General features: G+C 37.6%; 3 protein-coding genes across 4 annotated transcripts; 1 reads left to right on the forward strand and 2 right to left on the reverse strand.

Annotated features, from left to right (window-relative positions):
* Positions 1–59: 59 nt before the first annotated feature.
* Positions 60–5,168, reverse strand: gghl (gamma-glutamyl hydrolase like). The gene is made up of 9 exons (XM_023394260.2): positions 4,860–5,168; positions 4,587–4,701; positions 4,258–4,308; positions 4,038–4,122; positions 3,220–3,358; positions 2,756–2,862; positions 1,951–2,044; positions 1,706–1,843; positions 60–484 (listed from the first exon to the last, which is right to left on the reverse strand). Exons 1-9 carry the CDS (start codon positions 4,966–4,968, stop codon positions 366–368), a joined length of 957 nt encoding a protein of 318 aa, XP_023250028.1. The 5' UTR covers positions 4,969–5,168; the 3' UTR covers positions 60–365.
* A 1,798-nt stretch (positions 5,169–6,966) lies between these two features.
* Positions 6,967–11,421, reverse strand: nmrk1 (nicotinamide riboside kinase 1). Of its 2 annotated transcripts, none has more exons than XM_023394229.2 (8): positions 11,218–11,421; positions 10,146–10,236; positions 10,007–10,055; positions 9,212–9,380; positions 8,739–8,810; positions 8,468–8,574; positions 8,194–8,277; positions 6,967–7,631 (listed from the first exon to the last, which is right to left on the reverse strand). In XM_023394229.2, exons 2-8 carry the CDS (start codon positions 10,233–10,235, stop codon positions 7,621–7,623), a joined length of 582 nt encoding a protein of 193 aa, XP_023249997.1. In that variant the 5' UTR covers position 10,236; positions 11,218–11,421; the 3' UTR covers positions 6,967–7,620. The 2 variants fall into 2 exon arrangements, with proteins under 2 accessions (XP_023249997.1, XP_023249996.1); XM_023394228.2 differs by having other exon boundaries at positions 11,214–11,413.
* Positions 11,422–11,843: 422 nt separating this feature from the next.
* On the forward strand, positions 11,844–22,185 carry ostf1 (osteoclast stimulating factor 1). The gene is made up of 10 exons (XM_023394227.2): positions 11,844–12,000; positions 15,876–15,922; positions 17,117–17,167; positions 17,492–17,555; positions 17,708–17,761; positions 18,000–18,107; positions 18,454–18,503; positions 19,601–19,679; positions 19,979–20,077; positions 21,019–22,185. The coding sequence occupies exons 1-10, from the start codon at positions 11,967–11,969 to the stop codon at positions 21,075–21,077; spliced, it is 645 nt and encodes a 214-aa protein (XP_023249995.1). The 5' UTR covers positions 11,844–11,966; the 3' UTR covers positions 21,078–22,185.
* Positions 22,186–22,193: the final 8 nt, after the last annotated feature.

Raw genomic sequence — 22,193 nt, forward strand, 5'->3', positions numbered from 1 at the left:
TTGATGATTCCATGACAACTGGAGAAACTCAATCTGCTGAGAAAGATGGTGAGAGAGGCTGTTTTGTCAAATCCTTTATTTCTTTAATGACCTAAAAGTAGTCAAATTTATATAAAGTGTGTATCAGAGAGTAAAAAAAAAAAACACTGGTGCAGAAACTTCTCCCCAGTGTAATAAAATGAAGTCTGAGTCAGCACACACATGGCTGAAATCAAACTTTGGGTTTGAGGCCTAACTGTGATTAGAACCAGCAGACTTTCTGTGTGCAGTTCTGGGCTCAAATGTTGTGTTGCACAATAAACTGTATGAAAAGCGTTGTTTTGTACATGCACAGGGTGACACACAAAGTCAACCACTGGAGGATCTCAGAAGAAATAGAGCTGCTCATATCCTGTGAAGTTTCCAGCATAGATAGGCGTGTAGTTGTAAATGAGTGACGAGGCCTCTTCTTCAGGATTGTCAAACTGATGTAAACTTCTCCTTCCTAAACAAAGCAGAAGTGAGACGTATGTGATTAGAACAAAACAGAATAGATCTCCATTTGGAAATTTGGGTGACTGGGCTTTACTGTAGAGGAAGTGGCCAAATAAAAATCCTTGGGTCTCTGGATGTTTAATCTCAATGGGGTGAGCTATATAAATAAAATCCTCTATCATGGTATATGTAATGTTATATTGCAATATCAATGTGTTGTGCATAGATACTCTGAAAAATCAGTAGAGAAACTGTTTACAGATACAATAACCCTACATTTATGTTGTCTTTCTTATAAATGCCGTACAAATCAAGGCACTGTATCACATTGATGTAACAGATTATATAAAAATAATTTATTTCCATTGACTGAATGTAATATTACCCACCAGAGATTCATATTAAAAGGGTTGCTCTCTTGGCATACATGGTCCAGCATGATGGCATTAATATACATATATAGTCATACATTAGGGCTGTCGTGATCTACCGCTATGAAGATAACTGTTATTTTAAAAATTAACACTGTGCACACTATACATATATATATCATGACAGCCCTACTGTATATATATTGTCAGCCTGTAACAATACAGTTTATACACCTGTTCTTTCTCTTTTCATTGGCACAATCTGTATAGAGTAACCCATGTGCCGTTGAACCGACAAATTATGCTTTTCTAATCAAATTTTATTTTTCTTTGCACAGGCAAGGACCTGATGGCATGCTGGGCCCCTGGATATGCGCCCAGTCAACTCTAACACGATATGTTGTTTTAGGTTAAGTTAAATATGTATGAGTTTTTACATCTGTCAGCACCTGTCAGAGTTCATTTACTATAACATGTTTACGGTTATAGTAAAATATTGTATATTTTCAACACTTGTCAGTGCTAGGCTTGGTCAGCATGGATAAAATGTAATATAAATATAGATTGCATTTTTCTAAACTAAATGGAAATTCAGTTGAGTAAATCTTTATATATAAAATAAACAGGTGTGAATGTCTATTTGTGGCTATTCAAGTGGATTAAAAATCTGAAAAGCAAAAATCAAGGTACCGCCTCACACTGATGCAAAACTTTGCACACAATGGTCTGATACAACCAGAGATATTATGGGGAAAGCAGCCAATTTATATCGTCTCACAGTGTATATCAACATATCCCACAACCTTAGTTAATAGCTAATAATACGGATTATTATTGATAATATGTGTTTGTCATCGTACCTTCATTGACAAAAAACTCAGCCAGGAGAGACGATAACTGAATAGCGTGAGGGGAGTGAGGAAAGTTCAGCTTTTTGTCCCACTGGAAACGATTCACCTCTGGGTGCCACTGTACTCCATAGAAGGGATATCTCTTACCTGGCAAGAAGGAAGAAACAAAAACAACATGCATATTGCTGTTATTACAAATCTGTTACAGAGCAATGATTAAGTTTGTCAAATGAATATAAAAATAATCTTGTAACCTTCTATGGTTGAGACAAAGTGGGCTCCGTTTTCAGCAACGTTTGTAGACAAGACGGAGAAGAAATTCTGCAGCTTCTCATTTTCCTGGAAGGTCTGTAAGAACATTTGTCTTATTACACTTGACTGTTATTCATGTATTACCTTTCAATATTATTTTAATACTCAATATAATATATAATGTTCTAGATCTCTAAGATTATTTATCCATAAAAAGCATCTGTTCTTGTGCTTTCTTTTAAAGCTCTGACATTTTGTTCTTCCTCTGTGTGGGATCTTATCTATCTTATCTTAAGCACAAGGACAGATTAGTTTGCTAGGGAGCCCCGGGACAACAATACCCATCCCACTTCTCTATCTTTCTGTGTTCAGTTTTTCCTGTGCTAGAATACGGAATGGCCCCGGGTTTGATTTGATTAAACACAAATTCATTTAGGAATTTGCATCATATAAGTTTGATATCAGCTAAAACTTAAAGGACCTATTTAATCAAATTACCATAATCCAATTGTCACACTGTGAACCTGGGTTTTTGGGACCCCAGGGGGGTAACTCAGCCTTTATTAGCCATATAGTTTGCAGTGATGCTGAATGAATACTGTATCTGCAGATTGCTCATGTATACATTTATATCTGTACTGTCAACAGAGGCAAAAGTTTTGCCCTGGGTAACCCCAGAAAACACATTTCAAATGCTTAAACCATACCGAGTGTCTCTGATTTCATTTCTCAGCACAAAAACGAGGGAAAACCCAAACAAGGGAAGTTAAACACACTGTACAGTGACACCAGAGGGATTTACTCTACCTCTACTATAACTCCATAGTGGTGAAAATTGCCAGTCAGAGGTTCTTGGGTCAAAGTCTTCATCAGCTCGTCTGGAAAACCCTGGAACATCCTGCTGGAGTGGGCCTCTGCAGGGGAATAGGGAGGGGTATTGAAGAGAGACAATAGACTTTATAGACAGTATATTAAAAACAACCTATCTTAAAAGATAGGGTTTCATCAAGCAGTGACTACATGGCAAGATACATATACATAAACGATTCGGTGATAGTAGCAGAGTCTGACTTTAGGGCCAAAAACTCTGATTAGTAACTTGACTCTACTGACACTAAGTGGTGTAATCCAGTACATGCAGTTTACCAGAAAATTAAATAGTTTACCTTGAATCTATATTTCCTTAAGTCAAAATGTAAATCAAGGCCATACGTTAATTTTTTAAAAAAGACACACATTACGACATCAACCATAATGCAGGAAGCTATAACCTCTGGTTAGGTTGAGGGGCATCGCTATGTTCTCAGCTGTGGTGTTTGCCAGCAGATTTTCACCAGCCACCAGGACAGTCAGTAGCTGCATCCCCATGCATGTACCCCAGATTGGGAAGAAGTCACCCGCATTGTTAGCCTGGAACACACAAAGAGACAAAGAAATTTTACTTTGCATGTCTGAAACAATAAAGCAACTCTGCTTAATAATGTTCTGTTAAATGCTGGTAACAACATTAGTTTACAGGACCATGATTTCCTGATAATTTCCTCAGAAATTTCTTTGAAAGAACTGTGTAATTTGGTGCTAATTACTGGGCAAATAGAGACAAGGTTCTGTTATTCCAGTTTGAGTTAGTTGTATTGAGTTTATAAGCAATAATTGACTTCCAGAGGCATTTCCTTGAAAGACCGTTTCCATTTCAGTCCTCAGTGCAAAGACAGATTCCTTCCAGAATAATAAATTACTACTGGATTAATGATATTAAAAAGTATTTTAATGTGGAAGCTGGTTAAACTATTCCACATACTGTCAGTTGGTTTGAACCTTCGTATGGTTTATGTATAAGATTATTGTGTATTTCCTCAGCAAAAATTTAAGAATGCAAAGTCAGTACAATGGTAGCAATCATTTAAATGTAGTGGAGTAAAAAGTTAAACTATTCACTCTGAATTGCTGTGAGGTTAAAAAAAAATTGTACTTAGGCACAAAACCTGAGTAAATTCATTCTGGTTTCTTTCCATTTAAATGAAAAGACAGATAATAATAACAAATTATTTTAAAAGGTACATAGATATTAAGACAAGGCAGAACAAACCGTCAGAGCAAGTCTATAAAAGATCTTCGCCACCCTGGCATAGTCTGATGCCTCCAAATCTGCAGCTCCGCCGATGAAGAGCAGGCTAAAGAGACATCACACAGTTAGAGCAGTGAAGCGAGGGACAAATGCAGTTTGTATTTATGTAAGATATACATGTGATTTCCCCCTGAAACCGAAACTTCTTACACATTTATCGCATTTATGTACTGTGGCTCACCCATTTATCTTCTTGAAGATATTTTCATATTCAGCAGTAGTAAGAGTCAACCTGCAAACAAAAAAACAAAAAAATTCTCCCTAACTGTAATATTTGATATTGTTTTGTAAGCACAAAAGTCAACAGAATTAACAACATCTAAGTAATGTGATTGTGGCTTCATGCTGACATGCTTCCTCCTTAAATATACTAATATTAGTCTAATATTGTGTACATTTTTATCATGCATATTTAAAACGTGCCTGCACACTGAAAATAAGCTCCATTCACATTAAAGGTAAAATCTCCACTGTTGTAAACACCACAACAGGATAGAGGACTCAGCCCACCTGATAGGCATCACTCTGCTGCCCCCAGACTCAATGTATTTCACATAGGAGGCAGGTATGTAGGTCCTCCCGAATGGTTTCATGACATCATCTGAAACTAGTTGAGTCAAAATCCCTGTAGGACAAAAACACAGCAGCTGTGAGAAAACAGAAATTTCAACAGTGATATAATTACAAAGAAAGTGTCATTTGGTCTTTATTTTTTATGTCCGTATCACCTAAACTTCTTTTCATCTGCAGCAACATTCAGTCCTGATACCACATTTCACTTACCGATCACAGGTCTTTCATTCACAGCCTCCTGGTTGAGTGCAGTCGGCATAGCTCTGCTGCAACAGACAAAAAATAAACACACAAATGCCGAAAATGCCACGTTTGACATGTTTTCACCTCCGATCAGTCAAGGTTTAATTCAGCAAATGGGTCCTATGAGGCTGTTAGAGAGCGGTGATTATGAAAGAACCTGCAGCAGACTTATATATGCTACGGTAGAAGAGGATATAGTCAGTACAGGGAAGTGAGGAATGTCCAGATTTACATGTGATCACTCCTGCACTGCACATACCGGTCAGGCAAGTTGGCTGCTGAGGTAAACATAAATATGTTGCTGACAGCACGGACTTTTTGGTGAAATTTTGATCATTAATCTGCAGGAAACACAGCAGCAGTTTTTGGGTTTTGCAATAAAAGCAAAACATATTGCATAAAAGCATTTAACTCTCAGGTCACATGGCAGACTTGGCTTGAAACTGCTATCAAACATGTTTAAGTGAAAAAAGTAGAGTTTTTTTGTATTTTAAAGGTAGGAAGCTTCCTGTAGAGGTGTGCACAGACTCTAAGAGTGCTCCTGTTCTGTCTGTTCTCCCGACTCCCATAACATTAGGGGTTATCACTCCGAGAATTTCTATCCTTAAATAAATGAATACAAAATTTACACCTTCTCCCAATAATGCTGACATTTTTGGGAATCTGTTCATTTTTGGATAGCATCATGTGTGTGCCCATATAAGGAAGCAAAATTATATCTAACTGATGCAGTACTTTTCTAAAAAAGTACTGAAAGCAATGCAATTACTGTAACAGATAACAGACACTTAAGTTCCTGCATAGATTGGGTAACAGGAGTTAAATGTCTTATAACAACTGAGCTTCATCCACTGACCAAGACTGTGGGATGTGGTTAAAAGTTAAAAGTGGACCTTGAGTTAATTATATAAAAATTATCGATAAACTTGATTATTTTGTTAAGGAGTCGTATGGAGAGGGTACAGTTACTCATTCATTCATTCACTGCTTAATTCAAGATTAATGTCAACAGCAAATGGGTCAAAATTAGCTAATGGTCCAATTAGCTAGAATAAGCAGTCCAAATAAAATAACTTGATAATATGATCATGATTATTGGAAGCCACAAACACCAGTCTGTCTGTCCCAGGTTAATGTTGTGGTCTCCAGTATATTTGGTAGTAAAATGCTGCTGTCTGCTCTGGTTCTCTTTCCAAGTTAAGTCAAGATTCATTAGTGGAATAACTTGCATAACTTGCAGTGTTGAAAAGTAAAAAAAAAGTACATGTATTCAAGTAATGTTCTTAAGTGCAATTTTCAGGTACTTGTACTTTAATTGAGTATTTTAATTTAATGCTACTTTATATTTCACTACACATCAGAGGGAAATATTGTACTCAACTACATTTATTTTCAAACTTTAGTCACGAGTTACTTTACATTCTGCAGAGTGAGTTTGTTGCTGTAAGTATATTTGGATGCTAATACTACTTGTAACAGAGTATTTCTACACTGTGGTACTGGTACTTTTACTTAAGTAAATGACTACTTCTGAGTACCTCTTCCGCCACTGATTCCTTGAATCAGCATCAACGTGCATTAAGTCAGTGGTGGTCACCGGCCAGTCGCTGTAGTGATTGTGTAACATTTGAGCCATTCTTCTTTCTATTCTTTTTTTCAGATCTAGTCTTTTATTTGTTAAATGCATTCATTGCAAGCTTTTGCACCAAGGCTTCTTCATTTACAGCCCCTCGGGGGCCACATTAATTGCATGTCAGTTGGGTTTGGCAATCTGATGATTATGAACAGGTTCTGCATTATTACTAATCTTATGGTCCTGTTTTGTGAAGGGAAATTAGTTTTAACACCTTTTTATTTGGTATAAACACATTTTTATATTGTAAATATTCCTAAATAAAGCTTTGTTTAATAAAATTATCACAAACCTCTCATTTGCTAACAATCGGACATAGATAGAGCGTTGTATTCAGATCACAGAGAACTTGAGTTGGTCACTTGTCTGTCACTTTCAGACACCAGGTGGAGACAAATTCGCATCATTGATGCGTAGGTATCAGTCAACACTTCTCTCATGTTATTGTAAACCAGCAACTGCTTTAATGGAAGTCTTTGACAAATCACATAAAGCGAAGAATCACGCTCACCAAACCACAGCAGCAACAATGATCATTGTTTCATATTTGTATTATTCAAGTATTAGTGAGGAAGTATGTAGCAATTATGCAAATTGTATGTATTTGGTTATGTATATGTATATGTACATATATATTAATGGTTAGAAAAATACTTTTGGATCGAAATCCCCGGTACATTATAAAAAAAGACAATGCACTGAGAGATGAAACATCATGAAATGTAACGTCTGTCCACTGTTTGTCCTGTATCCAGCACCAAATTCATAAAGTCACAAAAACTATCTAGGTTTCCCAGAGCGCATCCTAACTTTATAATACTGATCATTAATAGCAAAGACATTGGGTTTACATTGATTCTGGCAGCCTCTATCCTCTTTAACTAGATGACTTCATATGCTATCATTAGTTAATTCTCATCCACTGATTTCTTTTTACATATGAACTTTTGTAGATATTACATAGACATCAGCATATTTACAAAAGTCCAAAGAACCACCTTTTTGGTTCTTTAGCCCAAAAGAGGAACTTTTCTGACATCTACAGCAGCAGCAGTCTCCATCTTCAAAAGGTAAACAAATCAGAGTCCAACTATTTCAGTCTTTCTCTGCAAAAAAATCAAAAATCAAATTTAATTAGTGATTTTTTTTCTTTTAAATAGTGCACATAACACATTATTATTACCTTAAAGTTCAAACCATTCAAAGAAAACACATATTTGGTAGAAAATAGTTTGATTTGTCTTCTGACTTGAACGAAATGCTTTATACTGTTTGTAGATGGCTTCATTTCACATCTGAAAGATGTATGTATTCAGGGCTTCAGGGTATTGTCTCAAAGGAAACCATAATTATCTGTTCAAGCTACAGGAAAACTACTGTATATCACAGGTAAATACTACATAATAAATCTAGCAGGTTTTACATATGTAGTATGTTCAAACTGCAAAAGCTTACCATCAAAATGTCAGTGTGCTTATTAAAAAAAACAGATTTGTGAGCGTTCTGTCGATGTTCACTATATTGTCCAGTAATGCAATGAGCAAGGGAAAGTGAAGCACTACTCACTCACAGCTGCAAAAGACTAAAATAATTTGTCAATGGCTGTGAGACAACGCCAGAAAAAAAAAAAAAAAGACCCAGTCATATTCCAGCTTTACTGCAACTTACCCCTGAGTCTTTCCATTTCCTGAAAAACATCTTCACACACAGTAGCCAGCAGCTCTTCTTTTGGCTTCAGTCCGTCCAGAAATACTAAAAATAAAAAGAGACACCAAAAATATAAATGTCATTTACTTTATTATTTACTGCTACAGTGATAACAGTTTCCTTATGTATCATTTTTCAGGTCTCAACCACATAAATACCTGGATTTCTCTAATGATCACAGTTATAATCCCATCAACACATACCGAACACATGGCGTCTTTGACTGGACACTCACCAATTCCAGACACCATGCTCTCCATCTCCTGGCGGTTTTTCAGGTACATTGGCCACACATATCCATCAAAGTAGCCAGGAGGATCAGGAGGCGTGTACACCCTCAAACTGTCAATGAACGCAACAAAGGTCAAAACACGAAGAGGAAAACTTCTGCTCTTACTTTTTGTTTATCGCAGCTCAATGGAAACAAAATTCATTCAAATTTCAAAAAGGTACAGAAAACATAGTATACAAACAAGAGCTGCTTTTTTTATTATAAAATCTGACACCTTCGTCTCCTTTTGCAGACATCGTAAGGTATTTCCATGAAGTATCTTTTATCAAATAGCTGATTCAGAGGCCTGGAAAGGTCCAACACACAAAAAACACATCAGAGCATTACAGTTACAGGAATATTATATTAATTTTATTAAGATATAAGTTTCCATATCATTAAATAAATCTCGGGGGAACAGTTAGGCCTCATGGTCAGAAATAAAACACAACTTTCCCAAAACAATTAAAGTGGAAATCTTTACCTAAGGAAAATAATTAAGACATACACATAATAATTACATATTGTAACAACTGTGTCTGTTATCAGTTTTACCACTAATAACTTATCATAATATAGTTTTTGGCTAGTGCATGTATCATTTTTCTGTGATGCTTTATTTTAACAGTACTTTACCAATCATTTACTATTAAGTTTCCTTGAAAGAACTGTGAGGAAATAGAGACAATGTTCCTCACAAAAACTTACCTGTAGTTGAAAATGAGGAATCCTTCCACTATCAGCACAAACACCTCTGTATCGACTGTTGGTGTTATGAGCTCTGGGTTCAGGCCTCGCTGCCTCAGGAACGACTCAGGATCTCTTCGCCACGAGTCAACCTCGCTCATCATTGTGTCCATGTGCAGAGCATCGAGCACTTAAACAGAATGTAGTGACACTACATGGATGAGCTCAGAGACATTTATATGCTCTCATTCATTAATTAGATTTTTCATCTGGTAATTAAAAGTCAAATCTGAAGAGATCAAACAACTTCAGAAGATGTGTGTTGTGGCCAGACTTGCGACCATGCCTCTAATTTTCTCTCTTTCCATCTTGGCCTAAAAGTAGTGCATTTTAAATATATAGTGGAAATAGCCATTTGTACATTTTTTACAACCTCCAGTTTTCAGAGAAAACAACATCAGTGTCCTGAACAGTAGTAGTTACACCTCTGCATCAATCCACCCATCCATCCATCCATATAGCTGCCCACCATTTTCAGCTAGATGGATGAACCAAAAATGATATGACATGATGTGAGTCAATTGTCTGCACTTTTTACACAGTGTTGCTGTATTTAGTGAGGATTTGTTTTTCCGTAACTGAGTGTAATGGTTATAAAAGGTATGGGGCAGGATGACATGAATGATTCAAGACTAACTTACTTCCAACTGATGCATTTTAACAAAGAAGTTTACTCGTGATCTCATCAGCCTGAATCCTGTCCACACTTTTGTGACCTGAAGTTGAAGAACAAACAATCAAATAAAGTGTTCTTACTGTCATACTGCTTAAACCCATTGCTGTCCACAGGTACCACAGAGTCATCCTGAAGAAAAAAGGAATCCACTGTGATCACTTAAGCTCTCCAATTTCCAGCACGTCTAAAAGCAGTTATACGATTTAAGGAACAGTCTACCTTAAAATATGAATCCTGCGCAATGATGCAGCTGTTGGGTATCTGCTGGTGTAGACTCTTGGAAAGAGTAGATTTTCCTCCATTGGTCATCCTGAAAGAAAAACAGTACATCTATTGTATTACAATAAAGTTTGAATTTCTCGGACGTGTCCTAATGTGGATATTATATGTGATTGGTGCAGAGCATTGCCCACCTCTCTCACCCAGATGTTTTCACATTGTTCTAAGCTTTCTCGTTTTTGGTGGCTCTATCTTCAAAACTCAGAGCCGGATGACTTTGGACAGCCGATACACCTGGATCCCTCAAACTGGAGGAGCTCAGGTATGTGCCTCATGGATTTCATTTTTCTACACACCTGTCTGTGGGGTTTGTATTACCCAACACTTAATATGAGATTAATGTGCCACTTCTACTGAGTGTTCTGCATTTACAAATGATATTACTATTTTCTTTAAAACATCCTAAGTAACACTTTATCTCTCTTGATCTGAACAATGTGATTTTTCTCTCTGACTCTCAGGACTCTGTTCCAGTGACTTTATCTCTAAAGAGTAACCAGCTCTTATCAGTCTGCCACATGGTTGTCACATGCTGTATGCTGTATTGATCTGATGGTGTCCCTGTTGACCCACATGGCATGTAGTTTGCTGGTATTAACATGTAATTTAATAATATTATTGCTAATGCATTTTTCTAGTGCCTTTCTGTGTCCTGTATTCTTGTCTCTCTTCATTTCCCACATACACAATAAACAACAAAGAAGCATTTACGAAACTCAAACTGGCTACATAAAAGGTTAAATTTAAAGTAATTCTAAATTTACTGATGATCTACCTTGTGGAGTAAAACACATAAGCATGCAAAATTGTAATGGAGGTCCAACAGGTTATCTGGAGACAGAGTGACCCAGGGAGAACAACAGAAGGCATGTTTGGAAGGGAGCTGTTGTGCCGTAATAAGCACCCATGTGTAAAAAGCATCCCCTTAAAGTTAGGGTTAGGCATGAAGAGTGATGAGAGGACAACATAGCAACACATTAATGTTTACAATCCTCCCGACTTACTTACCCACCTACTCCTACAACTAGTGTCTTCATTTCAGCTTGTTGCGCTGCTCACAGCAGGGATTCAGATATATAAAACGTGCAATACCAAATTAATTAAGTTTATGAGCAGACTTTATAGCACAGAGGAAGGTCGGTAGCTTGTCCTGCAACTTCTATGGTCATTACCCCCTCTGTCTTTTCCGCTGTTGGACGCTTGTGATTCGCTGACGGAGTTGTACGTCACTCACGACCTGCCCATTGATAAAAAAGAAGACAAACACCAGAATGTGATATAAGATAAATACAGTGTTAAATCAAAGTTTTGTTGTCGTATTAAAAACAAAGTAAAATAGTAACTAATAATAGTAATGTATTTGAATTAACAATTATTATTATTAAAGGGTTAAAAAAAGGAAAATTTAAAATTTAAAAAAGGAAAAACAAAAAAGGAAAATAAAATTAAAGGAAAATGAAAATAGATAGAACGATAGATCGATAGATAGATAGATAGATAGATAGATCGATCGATCGATCGATCGATCGATAGATAGATAGATCGATAGATCGATAGATAGATAGATAGATAGATAGATAGATAGATAGATAGATAGATAGATAGAATGGCCGGTACAGGTTATACTTTGCGCATGCGCAGTTTGACTTTTCCGCCGTCTATCTTAACTTCCTCATTGGCAGTTTACCGCAGTCCAGCGTCGTTTCTGTGTGAAATAACATATAGCGCGTTTGGTTTTGTTTTAGCTCCAGTTTATCGCAAATGTCGAAGCCTCCTCCCAAGCCGGCCAAGCCAGGTAAGACTTGCGTTATGAAGACTGTACTTAAATTTAGCCCAAACTTGTGCTCTGTGTGTTACGAGGACAACACACCTTGTCTGAGATGGAAGCTTCGTGGGCGGGCGGTGAGCACTTCAGTGAACGCTGATTTCTGTCGTTTATTTGGGAAACTTTTTATCACCCAGTGGAAAGAAAACCCACAAACTCCGATTAATAACAGTTTTACATTATTACTGACTGGACCAGGACTACAGTGGAGTTATTAAAAGTGCCTTCACTGTTGATTGACAGGGGGATCCAGCTCTCAGCAGCAGGCCTATGTGACTTCCCTATTTGGATCACTCATGCACGGAGAGACCTGTAATTCTGTGACTTTCAGTGGCTTTAGGTCATAGGTTAAGAGGTTATGATGAGTCTGCATGGTCAATGACATCAGCCAAAATTTCCTGCAAGCTCAGTATTCTGTGCTGCTATTCTGGTAACCCCTCCCATGATATTAGGAAATGTGCTTATTGCTCACCAAATATGATCAGATGAATGCTCTGGCCATGTCGTTTTTTTGTGCTTGTCGTGCTTTTTCAGAATTTTAATAGGTATAATTTGTATTCAACAAATTAAAACTTCTCTACATTCCAACTGAATGTGATGTGTTCAAATAACTTACCACCTGTTGTCAAAAAAGAAGAAAAAGAAAAAGGTTCACATGTGGGGAGCAAAAAAGAAACCATCTAACCCTAGCCCTTAAAGCTGTTTGCACATGATGTCTAATTGTACAGGATCAATAGACGTGTCTATAAGAAAAAACAAACATGTGCTTTGAAATCAGGCAGGCACATTTCAGTGCACATCTGTAAAATATGTTTTCCCTCCTTGTGCTGAACACAAAGCTGGAAAGATGGACCTGTTATTATCATTCATACTCTTCATGGTTATTCATGAGTCACCTTCACGACACCTCACCTGGTCGTGACAGCAGCTGAGCTGGTCTGTCTTGACAGATGGCTGGTTCTCGTGTTGTAGGAGAGCTGTCAGGTTTATTTGGCAGAGTCAGTGCCTCACATGGTCGTGACTGAACTTCATCTATGCCGTAATTCAAATGGCGACACAAAATTACGAGAGGAGGGCACAGAACATCCCAGAATGCAGGTGCAAATTACCTGAATGTCTGAGGATTCACAACCTACAGTGGCATGCAAATGTTTTGGGTACCTCTGGTCTAAATTTCTGTTACTGTGAATAGATTAGATAGAATAGAAAGTCAGTAGGAGATGAACTGATCTGCAAGGGGTTAAAGTTAAAGATGAAACCATTTTAGAATGAAAGAAGGGAAAAGGACACTGTGCAAAAGTTTGGACACCCCAAGAGATTTTATCTCTGAGACACTGTTCTCACATACAGACTCTGAACTGTTCTACTGTGCAGTGACACCTGCACAAATATGACGAATAGTCATCGGGGGGAAACAACCTTTCCTGTGTCCTCACCACAAAATTCAGCGTCAGAAATTTGCATAGAAACATCTAGCAAAGCAAACATCACACAATCTGTAAAAACACTGAGTGTTAAAAGAGGATCACCTCTACAGCAGGATAATGATCCTTAACACACCTCAAAATCAACAATGGACTACCTCAAGAGGTTCAAGCTAAAGGTTTTACCATGGTGCTCACAGTCCCCCTGGCCTAAACATCATCGAAGGTCTGTGGATAGACCTCAAAATAGCGGTGCATGCAAGACAGCCCAAGAATCTCACTGAACTAAAGGCCTTTTTAGGATGGAAGGAAGGAGGAATGGGGAAAAGGTTCCCCAAACGAAGAAGAAGTGAAAGACTCTTAGCTGGCTACAAAAAGCTTTTTCAGATATGATCGTTGCCATGGGTGTGTTACTACTGACCATGCAGGGTGCCCACACTTCTGCTTCAGGCCTTTTCCCACTTTTGTTATTTTGAAACTGTAAAACATGGAAATAATTTTAAAAAAAAAATCTTTCTTAAATTATTAGAGAAATGTCTCATCTTTAACTTCATGCATTTCAGAACATACTCATTTCAGGTCACCTTTTACTCACTTAGCTGTTCACAGTAACAGAAATTTTGACCATGGGTGCCTGAACTTTTGCATACCACTCTACATGACTTTTACTGCATCGTGAGCAGCTTACAGTGGATACATTTATGCTGCTTGCGTTGGTTCAGAGATCGAAGTGCAATTACTGTTCAAGCCTCCGTGTTGGATGATTTTGGTCCTTCTAAAGTACTTTTGAATCAATCTATCCTGGACTGCATGTCTGTAAATGTCCCTCTTCTCAAAAATAAGATCAGATTTAGAGCTGTAACGATCTGTCAATTAATCGATTGGTCAAATGGCAGAAACATAATCGGCAGCTATTCTGATAATAGCTGATCATTTCTGTCATTTTCCTTCTGTCATTTTCTGAAATTGCTTTTGCAATATAATGAGACGGATGTAAAAATCATCCAAAACCCACAAGCATATAAAATCTACAGACAATGTTTTGCTCGCGCTAAGAGTCGATTTTTTTTTTTCATTTTTTTTTTAGCCAGAGTAAATCCTTGTGTGTGCCTGGGGCTTTAAAATGCAGAGGGAATCTGAGCTAGTCAGCACAGGCTTTTGTGTGTTTTAAGCGACATGACCGGGCCTGCAGAGGAGACATGCTTGCTGTGTTGAACAGAGCTGGGCTTGTGCAGTGACTCAAGCTCTCTCATTCTGAGACACTGAGACAGTGTGTTAGCTAAATAGGAATTCTCAGAAACTGAAGAGGGGTGTTACAGCCGTCCAACATTTAGTCCTGTTAGCTAAAGCAATCAGCACACATAAGACGCTCGTCTCGGATCAGACATATTCAACATATTACAGTAAATGCATCAGTGTCAGACTTGACCGAAGCTTGTCATGATTCATCAATGCCTTCATTACAGCTTGTTTGAATTCTGGCTTGTGAGGATTATACATTTTTGTGTTTATGTAATAGGTACAACACAGATAAACATTTTTGTGTAAGAAGTAATGCAACAGAGGTAATAGTAATAATAATCTTTATTTACGTAGCATTTTCTTAAAGTTACAAGGAGCTACACATAAAAAATTCACCTAATAGGCTTTTTTTTATAATGTAATGTATGTTTTTGCATATAGCTGCAGCAGCTTTTGTAGCCTTCCCTGATTTAGCAAAACAAATTCTATAGAGACTTTATGCATGTGTATTTAATGTTTGTATGTTTTAAAGCATATTATTTACATATCCAATAAGGGCATGTTCAACCAGATAAATCTTTGAAAGGGAAGTCAGTAGAGTGAAGCACTGTGTGATTTTTATCCACAAATGAGATGCAAATCAGAAAAATGACATTACTAGTGCTAAATTAAATTTGCTAATATAATACGTTTGTGCATGTCGCTGTTTCTTTAAGCTTTTTCGTGGGTCTCTGTGACCTAGTTGGGCTGTCAGCTATGGCTGCAACCACTCTGGTAGCATTCCAGCAGCAGAGCCAATGCCAGGCTCGACTCTGAAGCATCACAGGCCCTGAGGGCAGCAACCTCAGGGCAGCACACACAAGGACCAGCTCTGTGTTTTTGTCCCTGCTCTTACGTGTAAAAAAAATAAAGAAAAAATGTAGTTGCCTGTAGAACAGTTGTTACACATAGCACGCAGTTGGCTCTTGAGTGAAGTAATGTCTGACACGTGTCTGAGAGGCGTTTACCACATTAAATCTACAGTCTTCACTCACATGGCTGTGTCTATTCTCAAGTACAATGTACCCTCTTCACCTTTCTTATGCATGCAGAGAATGAAGTTAACTTGCTACAAGACATCTATAACTTGTCAAGAAATGTTTCACCGTACAATCTGTGTTTTGCTTTTCTCTTTACAAGGCCAAGTCAAGGTGTTCAGAGCTTTGTTCACCTTTGACCCCAGAACGGTAAGAGCTTTCTGTTTAAGATGGATGGTTTTTCTAGTATTTGATAAGTGTTGAAGACCATTTGTTTCCTTTTAGGTAAATTGCTTAGTTTATTTATATACAGACATATATATCTGTGTGTGTGTGTGTGTGTGTGTGTGTGTGTGTGTGTGTTTTAAATTGTTTAACTACTCTGGTTTGCTGTCAAAATATCTACATAATGACTGCTAGAGCTACAGTCTCCAAGCTTTTGTAACAGTGACGTAGAGTAAATTAGTCACATATTTTAGTGCTGCCCTCCAGCGATGCTGTTCTAAACCAAAATTAATAATTTTTTTTTTTTAAAAAATACACAAATAAAAGGCAGAATTGGACATGCACACTCTACGTAGGGGTGATTTAATATGTGTAAACCCAGTGGTCCAGAGCATGATCATCCTCCTTGGAACAATATTTTCAACACAAGCATGGAGAATGACTTACAAATTGAATGAGTCAAACTTGTCAAACCATCACTGTACAGTGGAAATGTTAATTGCAAAAAAACAGGGTCAAGTATAAAACATACAAAGGGATGAGATATTCAATTTACTATCATATATTAAAAATAATACAAGTCATGACATTTGAGAATCTAAAGCCAGTGAATGTTTGTGATGACTGAAATTATTAAACGATAATAATAATAGTAAGCGATTAATTTGCTGTTGTTTCAGCTCTAGATAAAATCACTTATATTGCAGATGTAAATAAAAATGACTCATCCAACAAACCTTATCACTAATTCCTTTTCTATATCCTCAGAAGTGACAAAAAAAATTGTAGTTTGGGTTTTTCCTTTAACCCTTATTCCAATTTCCTGTTGTTCTTACCACAGAGTGCGGCTGCAGTGTGTTTGTCAGGTTTTGCTATATAAATGGAAATAAACTTAATTATTTTTATAATGTAATGTATGTTTTTGCATATAGCTGCAGCAGCTTTTGTAGCCTTAATGCGGCAACTTATGCGGCACCTACATCCTCAGTCAACAATTTTGTGTTAAACCACATTAAAATCTAGCAGTTATGATTGTTTCAGTTGGTGGAGGAAAAAAGGGGAAGATGTGGGAGAGGACAAAGCAGGTGAAATGTAGCACAAAAAAGAGTCTTACAGTCAGAATAATGTGAATGTGTTAAACTTCCTGATCATTAACATTGTCTTATTTATTTTTTTCAGCCAGACGAGCTGTACTTTGAAGAAGGAGACATCTTGTACATCTCTGACACAGTAAGTAAAACCTCAGAGATTCAGCTTCCGTCTTCCTCACCAAGCCCTCACGTCCCATTCAGTTTGAATCTAAATTTGTACTTCTTCCTCTTTCTGTTGAATTCTTTGCATTTCACGTTTCTTTTTTGCTGGATTTTATTTTTCCATCATCCACCTCAAGCCATTTCTCCCTTTCATTTCTCTCTCACTCCATTTCAGTCTTTTCTTTGCATTTGTTTTTGGCCCTGTTCTCATTCTGTTTGTCCTCTTTGTCTCTACTCATTTGCTTCTGTGATTTTCTTTGACTGAAAAAACTAAAGATTTCTGCGTTGCTCTTATTCTCAGAGTGACACTAATTGGTGGAAGGGGACATGCAGAGGAAGGACAGGACTAATTCCAAGTAACTATGGTGAGTAGAAAACATAGACAGACCAAGTTTGAATTTCATTAGCTGTATGTGGTTACCAAAACATTACTTAATATGGTCTTTTGTCTCCTATAATTCTCCTTTATCAGTGAATTTTAGATAATGCACTAATGTTCTTGTTTTGTGTTTTTTAGTGGCTGAGCAGGCAGAGTCTATTGACAATCCAATGCACGAAGCAGCCAAACGAGGTGAAGCAACTGTCTATATATTCAAATATATCCTTGTGTTCCTTTATTTATTTATTTAAGCATCTTTTGTTACATCTGTTCTTCTATTTAACAATTCCTTCAATCCTTGACAAAAGCAGCCGTGACCTAGATAACTTCCTCTTGCTGTTACACTGTTTGCATTATTAGTAGCCTTCTCCATTCGACTCTGTGTGTGCTTTGTGTGTGTGTATATACGCATATTTGTGTGTTTAAACAGGGAATTTGAGCTGGCTGAGGGAATGTGTGGAGAACAAGGTTGGAATTAATGGGCTGGATAAGGCAGGAAACACTGCCCTCTACTGGGGATGCCATGGTGGACATAAAGGTAATGATCTTTGTGTGCATACAATTATTAGGGGCACAAGATGGCAGCTTCTTCCTACAAACACACTGTATTTTCAGGCTGGCAGCGGTGACTTATCTAATTTGTGGTGGGGTGATAGACAGTCATACTCTGTTGTAGTAGCAACTTAAATCTTAAATTGTGACACACGGTCAGATTTGTTTTACGTCAGAGGTGAAGTACAAAAAACAGGAACTTGGTCTGTGAAAGTGTTCCAGTTCTTCTGTGCCCTTTCAATGTTCCTGCATGATTGTAATGTGATACGTGTCATTAAGTCTTCAATCCATCACCGAAACTATCTCCTTTTTCTTTTTTTTTTCTGTATCAGATGTGGTGGAGCTTTTGCTGAGCCAGTCCAATGTGGAGCTCAACCAACAGGTGAGATGAGTTTAAAACTTCACCAATGGGTGAAAAACATCAGGATTGTAGTCCCAGTTTTAGAAATCATCCGGATTTCACTGCTGATGTCATATTGCCATAAGTGCAAGTAGATGTTATTCTTGCAGGGATAGATATCTACGTCCGGTTATTTGCTTATTTCAAGCTGGTGAATTATTACATCAACATACAACAGCATTAAACAAGCAGACTTCCATCTTTTAAATTTGGTCCATTCATAACCAGTTTGCCAAAAGGTGTTTTCCAACCAAAATCTGGCTGCTGATAGTAAAAGAAAAACCTGAATAGATCAATGGAAAAACAACAAATACCAATGTTTCCATACAGGCCACAAGGGGTCAGTCAGTGGTGTGAAGTATGAACATTATGCCTTCACAGTCACCAAATCTCAACCTAGTTGAACACCATCTCCACTGTCATCATGGAAACACCAAATGAATGTACAGTATATGTTTTAGAAGAAATGTGTTCATCACTCCAGCTGAATTTCAGAGACTTAAATATAACTTTCTGTTGGTTTTTCCTTTAACGCGTCAGCCACGAATTCTGACATCTGGCATCTTGAACCCTGAAAAGCATTTATATCTTTAGTTAGTTCCACTGAGGCAGTTGATAATAATGCCACTGACATTCAGGTAGTACCAACCAACAAGACTATCTGACAACACTGTGTTGCTGCATGTCCAGGCAAACTTGAGTGAGGTTTGTTAGGAGTTAATTAAAACATGTGATAGACGGATTGTCATGCTATGAATACTTAGCAAAATGAACAGACAGCACCTAGTGAGTAAACTCCAGTCTGTACTCATATTCAACTATTAAGCCTAAGGTGATAATAGACAGGTGTATCTTATTCCGCTGAAGTAACACGGACTAGAATCAGATTTGCTTTTCCAGTCTTGAAGGATGGCATGCTACTGAAACTGCCGAAAGCTGTTTAGTTGCAGATGCGCCATTGTGATGATATGAAACAAACTAAAGCAAAATAAATGTATATAGCCGTGGGGTGCGATCACACATCTTAGTTGAACATTGATTGTCATGGTGTTTGTCAGTGATGATGATTTGTGTTTCAGAATAAACTTGGTGACACCGTTCTGCATGCTGCTGCCTGGAAGGGTTATTCTGACATTGTGGAAATGTTGCTGAACAAGAGTGAGTCTCTGTCTGTTTTTGTTTTGGGTTTTTTGTTTTTTTTTTGGTTTTATAAAAACGAATTTGCCCGGCAGGTCATCCTCTTTATTTGGATACATATCAAAACAGAGCAGACAAAGCTCCAATAAGATTTTATCAAACCTTAATATGAGACTGTGTGATTCCAGATTGAGGAAACAATTTTGTGTGTGTCCTCACATTCACAGTTTTATCTTTGTATCGGGTTTTTTCTTTCTTCCTCAATGTAGTTTCCAGTTTGTTTTGTTTGTTTTTTTTTAGCGTGAGAATGTTTGTTTCAGATGCCAGGACAGACATCAGGAACAATGAGAATAAGCTTGCTCTGGAGATGGCCACCAACGCCCAGTGTGCTTCACTTCTCAAAAGGAAGCAGGGAAGCAGTAAGTACAGCTGCCGCTTGGGGGCAGCCTCGCAGCACTCATGCACACAGTATCGTTCGGTCACACACTCATACAGGGAACAGAATAATGCGCTTTTTTGTCTGAGCTCTCACAGTTACACAGTCCACCCTGAGACCAGCACCAGAGCCTCAGTACAAACAGTTCAAGGGATGAACAGTAGCGGGTTTGACATGTACACTGCATGTTATGCTCTCTATTATTTTCAGAAGCGTCAACCAGTGAACAGATAGTCTTAACAGAAATCTTTAGCAACAGCCTGTAGAATCCAGTAAACATAAAAACTGCAGGCAAACTAATATCTTTTAAACTTTTGCAAAAATATTAGCAAATTTAAATTTTTATACTTAAGAAAGATCATTCTATTTCATTATCATATATAATATACAATCCCGTTTAAAAATTGTAACTTAAGTAATTTGCCAGAGCTTATTAAAGTATTGAACACAGCTTGGTTCACGTTGGACAACAGCTGCTCATATATATGACACACTGTCTTATCCATGTCTCATCCTTGTCTTATGTAAATGGCGTGAAATAGGGATATCGCATGTAATCAAGTATTTTTGGGGGTCAGGCCTGAGTTGGCAAACAGGTTCAACACAGGTCCAAGTTCGAAAAGAGGAATGAAGGATAAGATATGAGGAGGCTATTAAACTCAAGGACCACTTGCAGTACTGTGCCGCACAGCTGCTTAGCTGCAATACGGTCATTACATGCACAACGTTGAGGTTCATTCAGATCATGTATGAGACTCTTAAACCGGGGATTTTAATGCAAACTATGTAAACTACACTTGCTTAGGAATTTAATTTGCAAAAGACATTAAGCCAGTAATATTTTAAGTTAGAGGTTTAGCAGATATGAGCAGTAAAATATTGCAATATTCATCAGTCATTAACTGGTCATTTCTCTTGTTACAGGTGTCACCCGCACACACAGCAACGCTGAAGAGTATTTGGACGATGAAGACTCAGACTGAGCTGCCGCCGTTCAAACATTGTCACTGTCTTCCATTGGTTTTTTTGGGGGGGTCTGTAATAAAACTCTCTAAGCTCCAGGAGCTTGGAGAGTTTTATTACAGACCAAAAGTGGATTTGCTGCTCTGTTTTCAACTGTAGCTCCATTTTAGTTCTATTAATTTGTGCAAACACCTCAGTTCTCGGCCCTCTGCATCATATCAGTGTGAATTACAAAGCATTGAATTAATGCGTTTTACCGTTAGCCTGCTTTGCCAAGTGCATTTCCACATATAAGGAATTTGTCTTGGAGCCTCAACCAAAGGGCAGAATATATGTAGTAGTGGAAAAACGGACCAAAGCCCTAAGAAGCACATTCCAAGCTTACAGATTATGTTTAACCCATTTAAACAGGGAATTAAAGTGCCAGTGCAGATTAAAAGATTGATCAGGTCTGTTTCTGGTTAAGTTTACAAGCTCTACTAAAATACTGCAGAACTACAGAATCACCTAAAATGAATTGGAAACACATAATCTCATGCAGCTTGGCGCTCTGTCACAACTCAGCGCAATTTATATTTATTTATGTACATCAGGGAGGCAATGCAGCATGTACACTTAACCTTAATATTTCCCCTCAAAATGGGATGTGCTGAGGGACCCAATGACCCATTTTGCTGTTATCTGCTTGGTCAAATTAAGGGTGTCACTAATGTGCATAAATGGGCTTAATATGGGAAAAGTATCTGTAAATTGTATGGCAGCAATCTTTCTCTCTCCCCTTCATAATTTCACGAAACTTTTGATACTTTCATTGCTGCTTGTATTTTGGTCTGTTATTACATTTCCACTGCCAACATCTTCTATCAGTTCAGTGTAACAAAATCTGCACTGTGTAAAACAGACTTGACTCTTTCAAGCTTTTGATGGTTTGATTACCGTCCTGGGAGCAATTTTCTGGTTTTAATGCTGCTTTCCAACAGATTATATTAAAAAGTGCCTTAAATATATGTGTAACAGAGTGTCTTTGGTTGTGTATCAATGTGAACATGTGTTTCTTAAGATGATTTTGTTCTAGATTTCTATCTGCTTTGTCTTCAGTCTGCAATAAAAGATTTTTAATTAACTTAATGTCACTT

This window comes from Seriola lalandi, unplaced genomic scaffold, assembly GCF_002814215.2.
Source record: "Seriola lalandi dorsalis isolate HSWRI2012SDOR001 ecotype SW California unplaced genomic scaffold, Sedor1 jcf7180002054946, whole genome shotgun sequence".
NCBI lineage: Eukaryota > Metazoa > Chordata > Actinopteri > Carangiformes > Carangidae > Seriola > Seriola lalandi.

Coding starts and splice junctions, on each gene's coding strand:
- gghl (XM_023394260.2), bottom strand. CDS start 4,968: ATGTCAAACGTGGCATTTTCGGCATTTGTGTGTTTATTTTTTGTCTGT. Junction 1,844..1,950: donor CTTTGTCTCAACCATAGAAG/GTTACAAGATTA, acceptor CCTTCTTGCCAG/GTAAGAGATATCCCTTCTAT. Junction 485..1,705: donor TGAGTTTTTTGTCAATGAAG/GTACGATGACAA, acceptor TGCTTTGTTTAG/GAAGGAGAAGTTTACATCAG.
- nmrk1 (XM_023394228.2), bottom strand. CDS start 11,242: ATGAAGACACTAGTTGTAGGAGTAGGTGG. Junction 10,237..11,213: donor CTAGTTGTAGGAGTAGGTGG/GTAAGTAAGTCG, acceptor TTTTTCTTTCAG/GATGACCAATGGAGGAAAAT. Junction 8,811..9,211: donor TTCCTCATTTTCAACTACAG/GTAAGTTTTTGT, acceptor GGACCTTTCCAG/GCCTCTGAATCAGCTATTTG.
- ostf1 (XM_023394227.2), top strand. CDS start 11,967: ATGTCGAAGCCTCCTCCCAAGCCGGCCAAGCCAG. Junction 17,556..17,707: donor ACTAATTCCAAGTAACTATG/GTGAGTAGAAAA, acceptor TGTGTTTTTTAG/TGGCTGAGCAGGCAGAGTCT. Junction 20,078..21,018: donor CAAAAGGAAGCAGGGAAGCA/GTAAGTACAGCT, acceptor CTCTTGTTACAG/GTGTCACCCGCACACACAGC.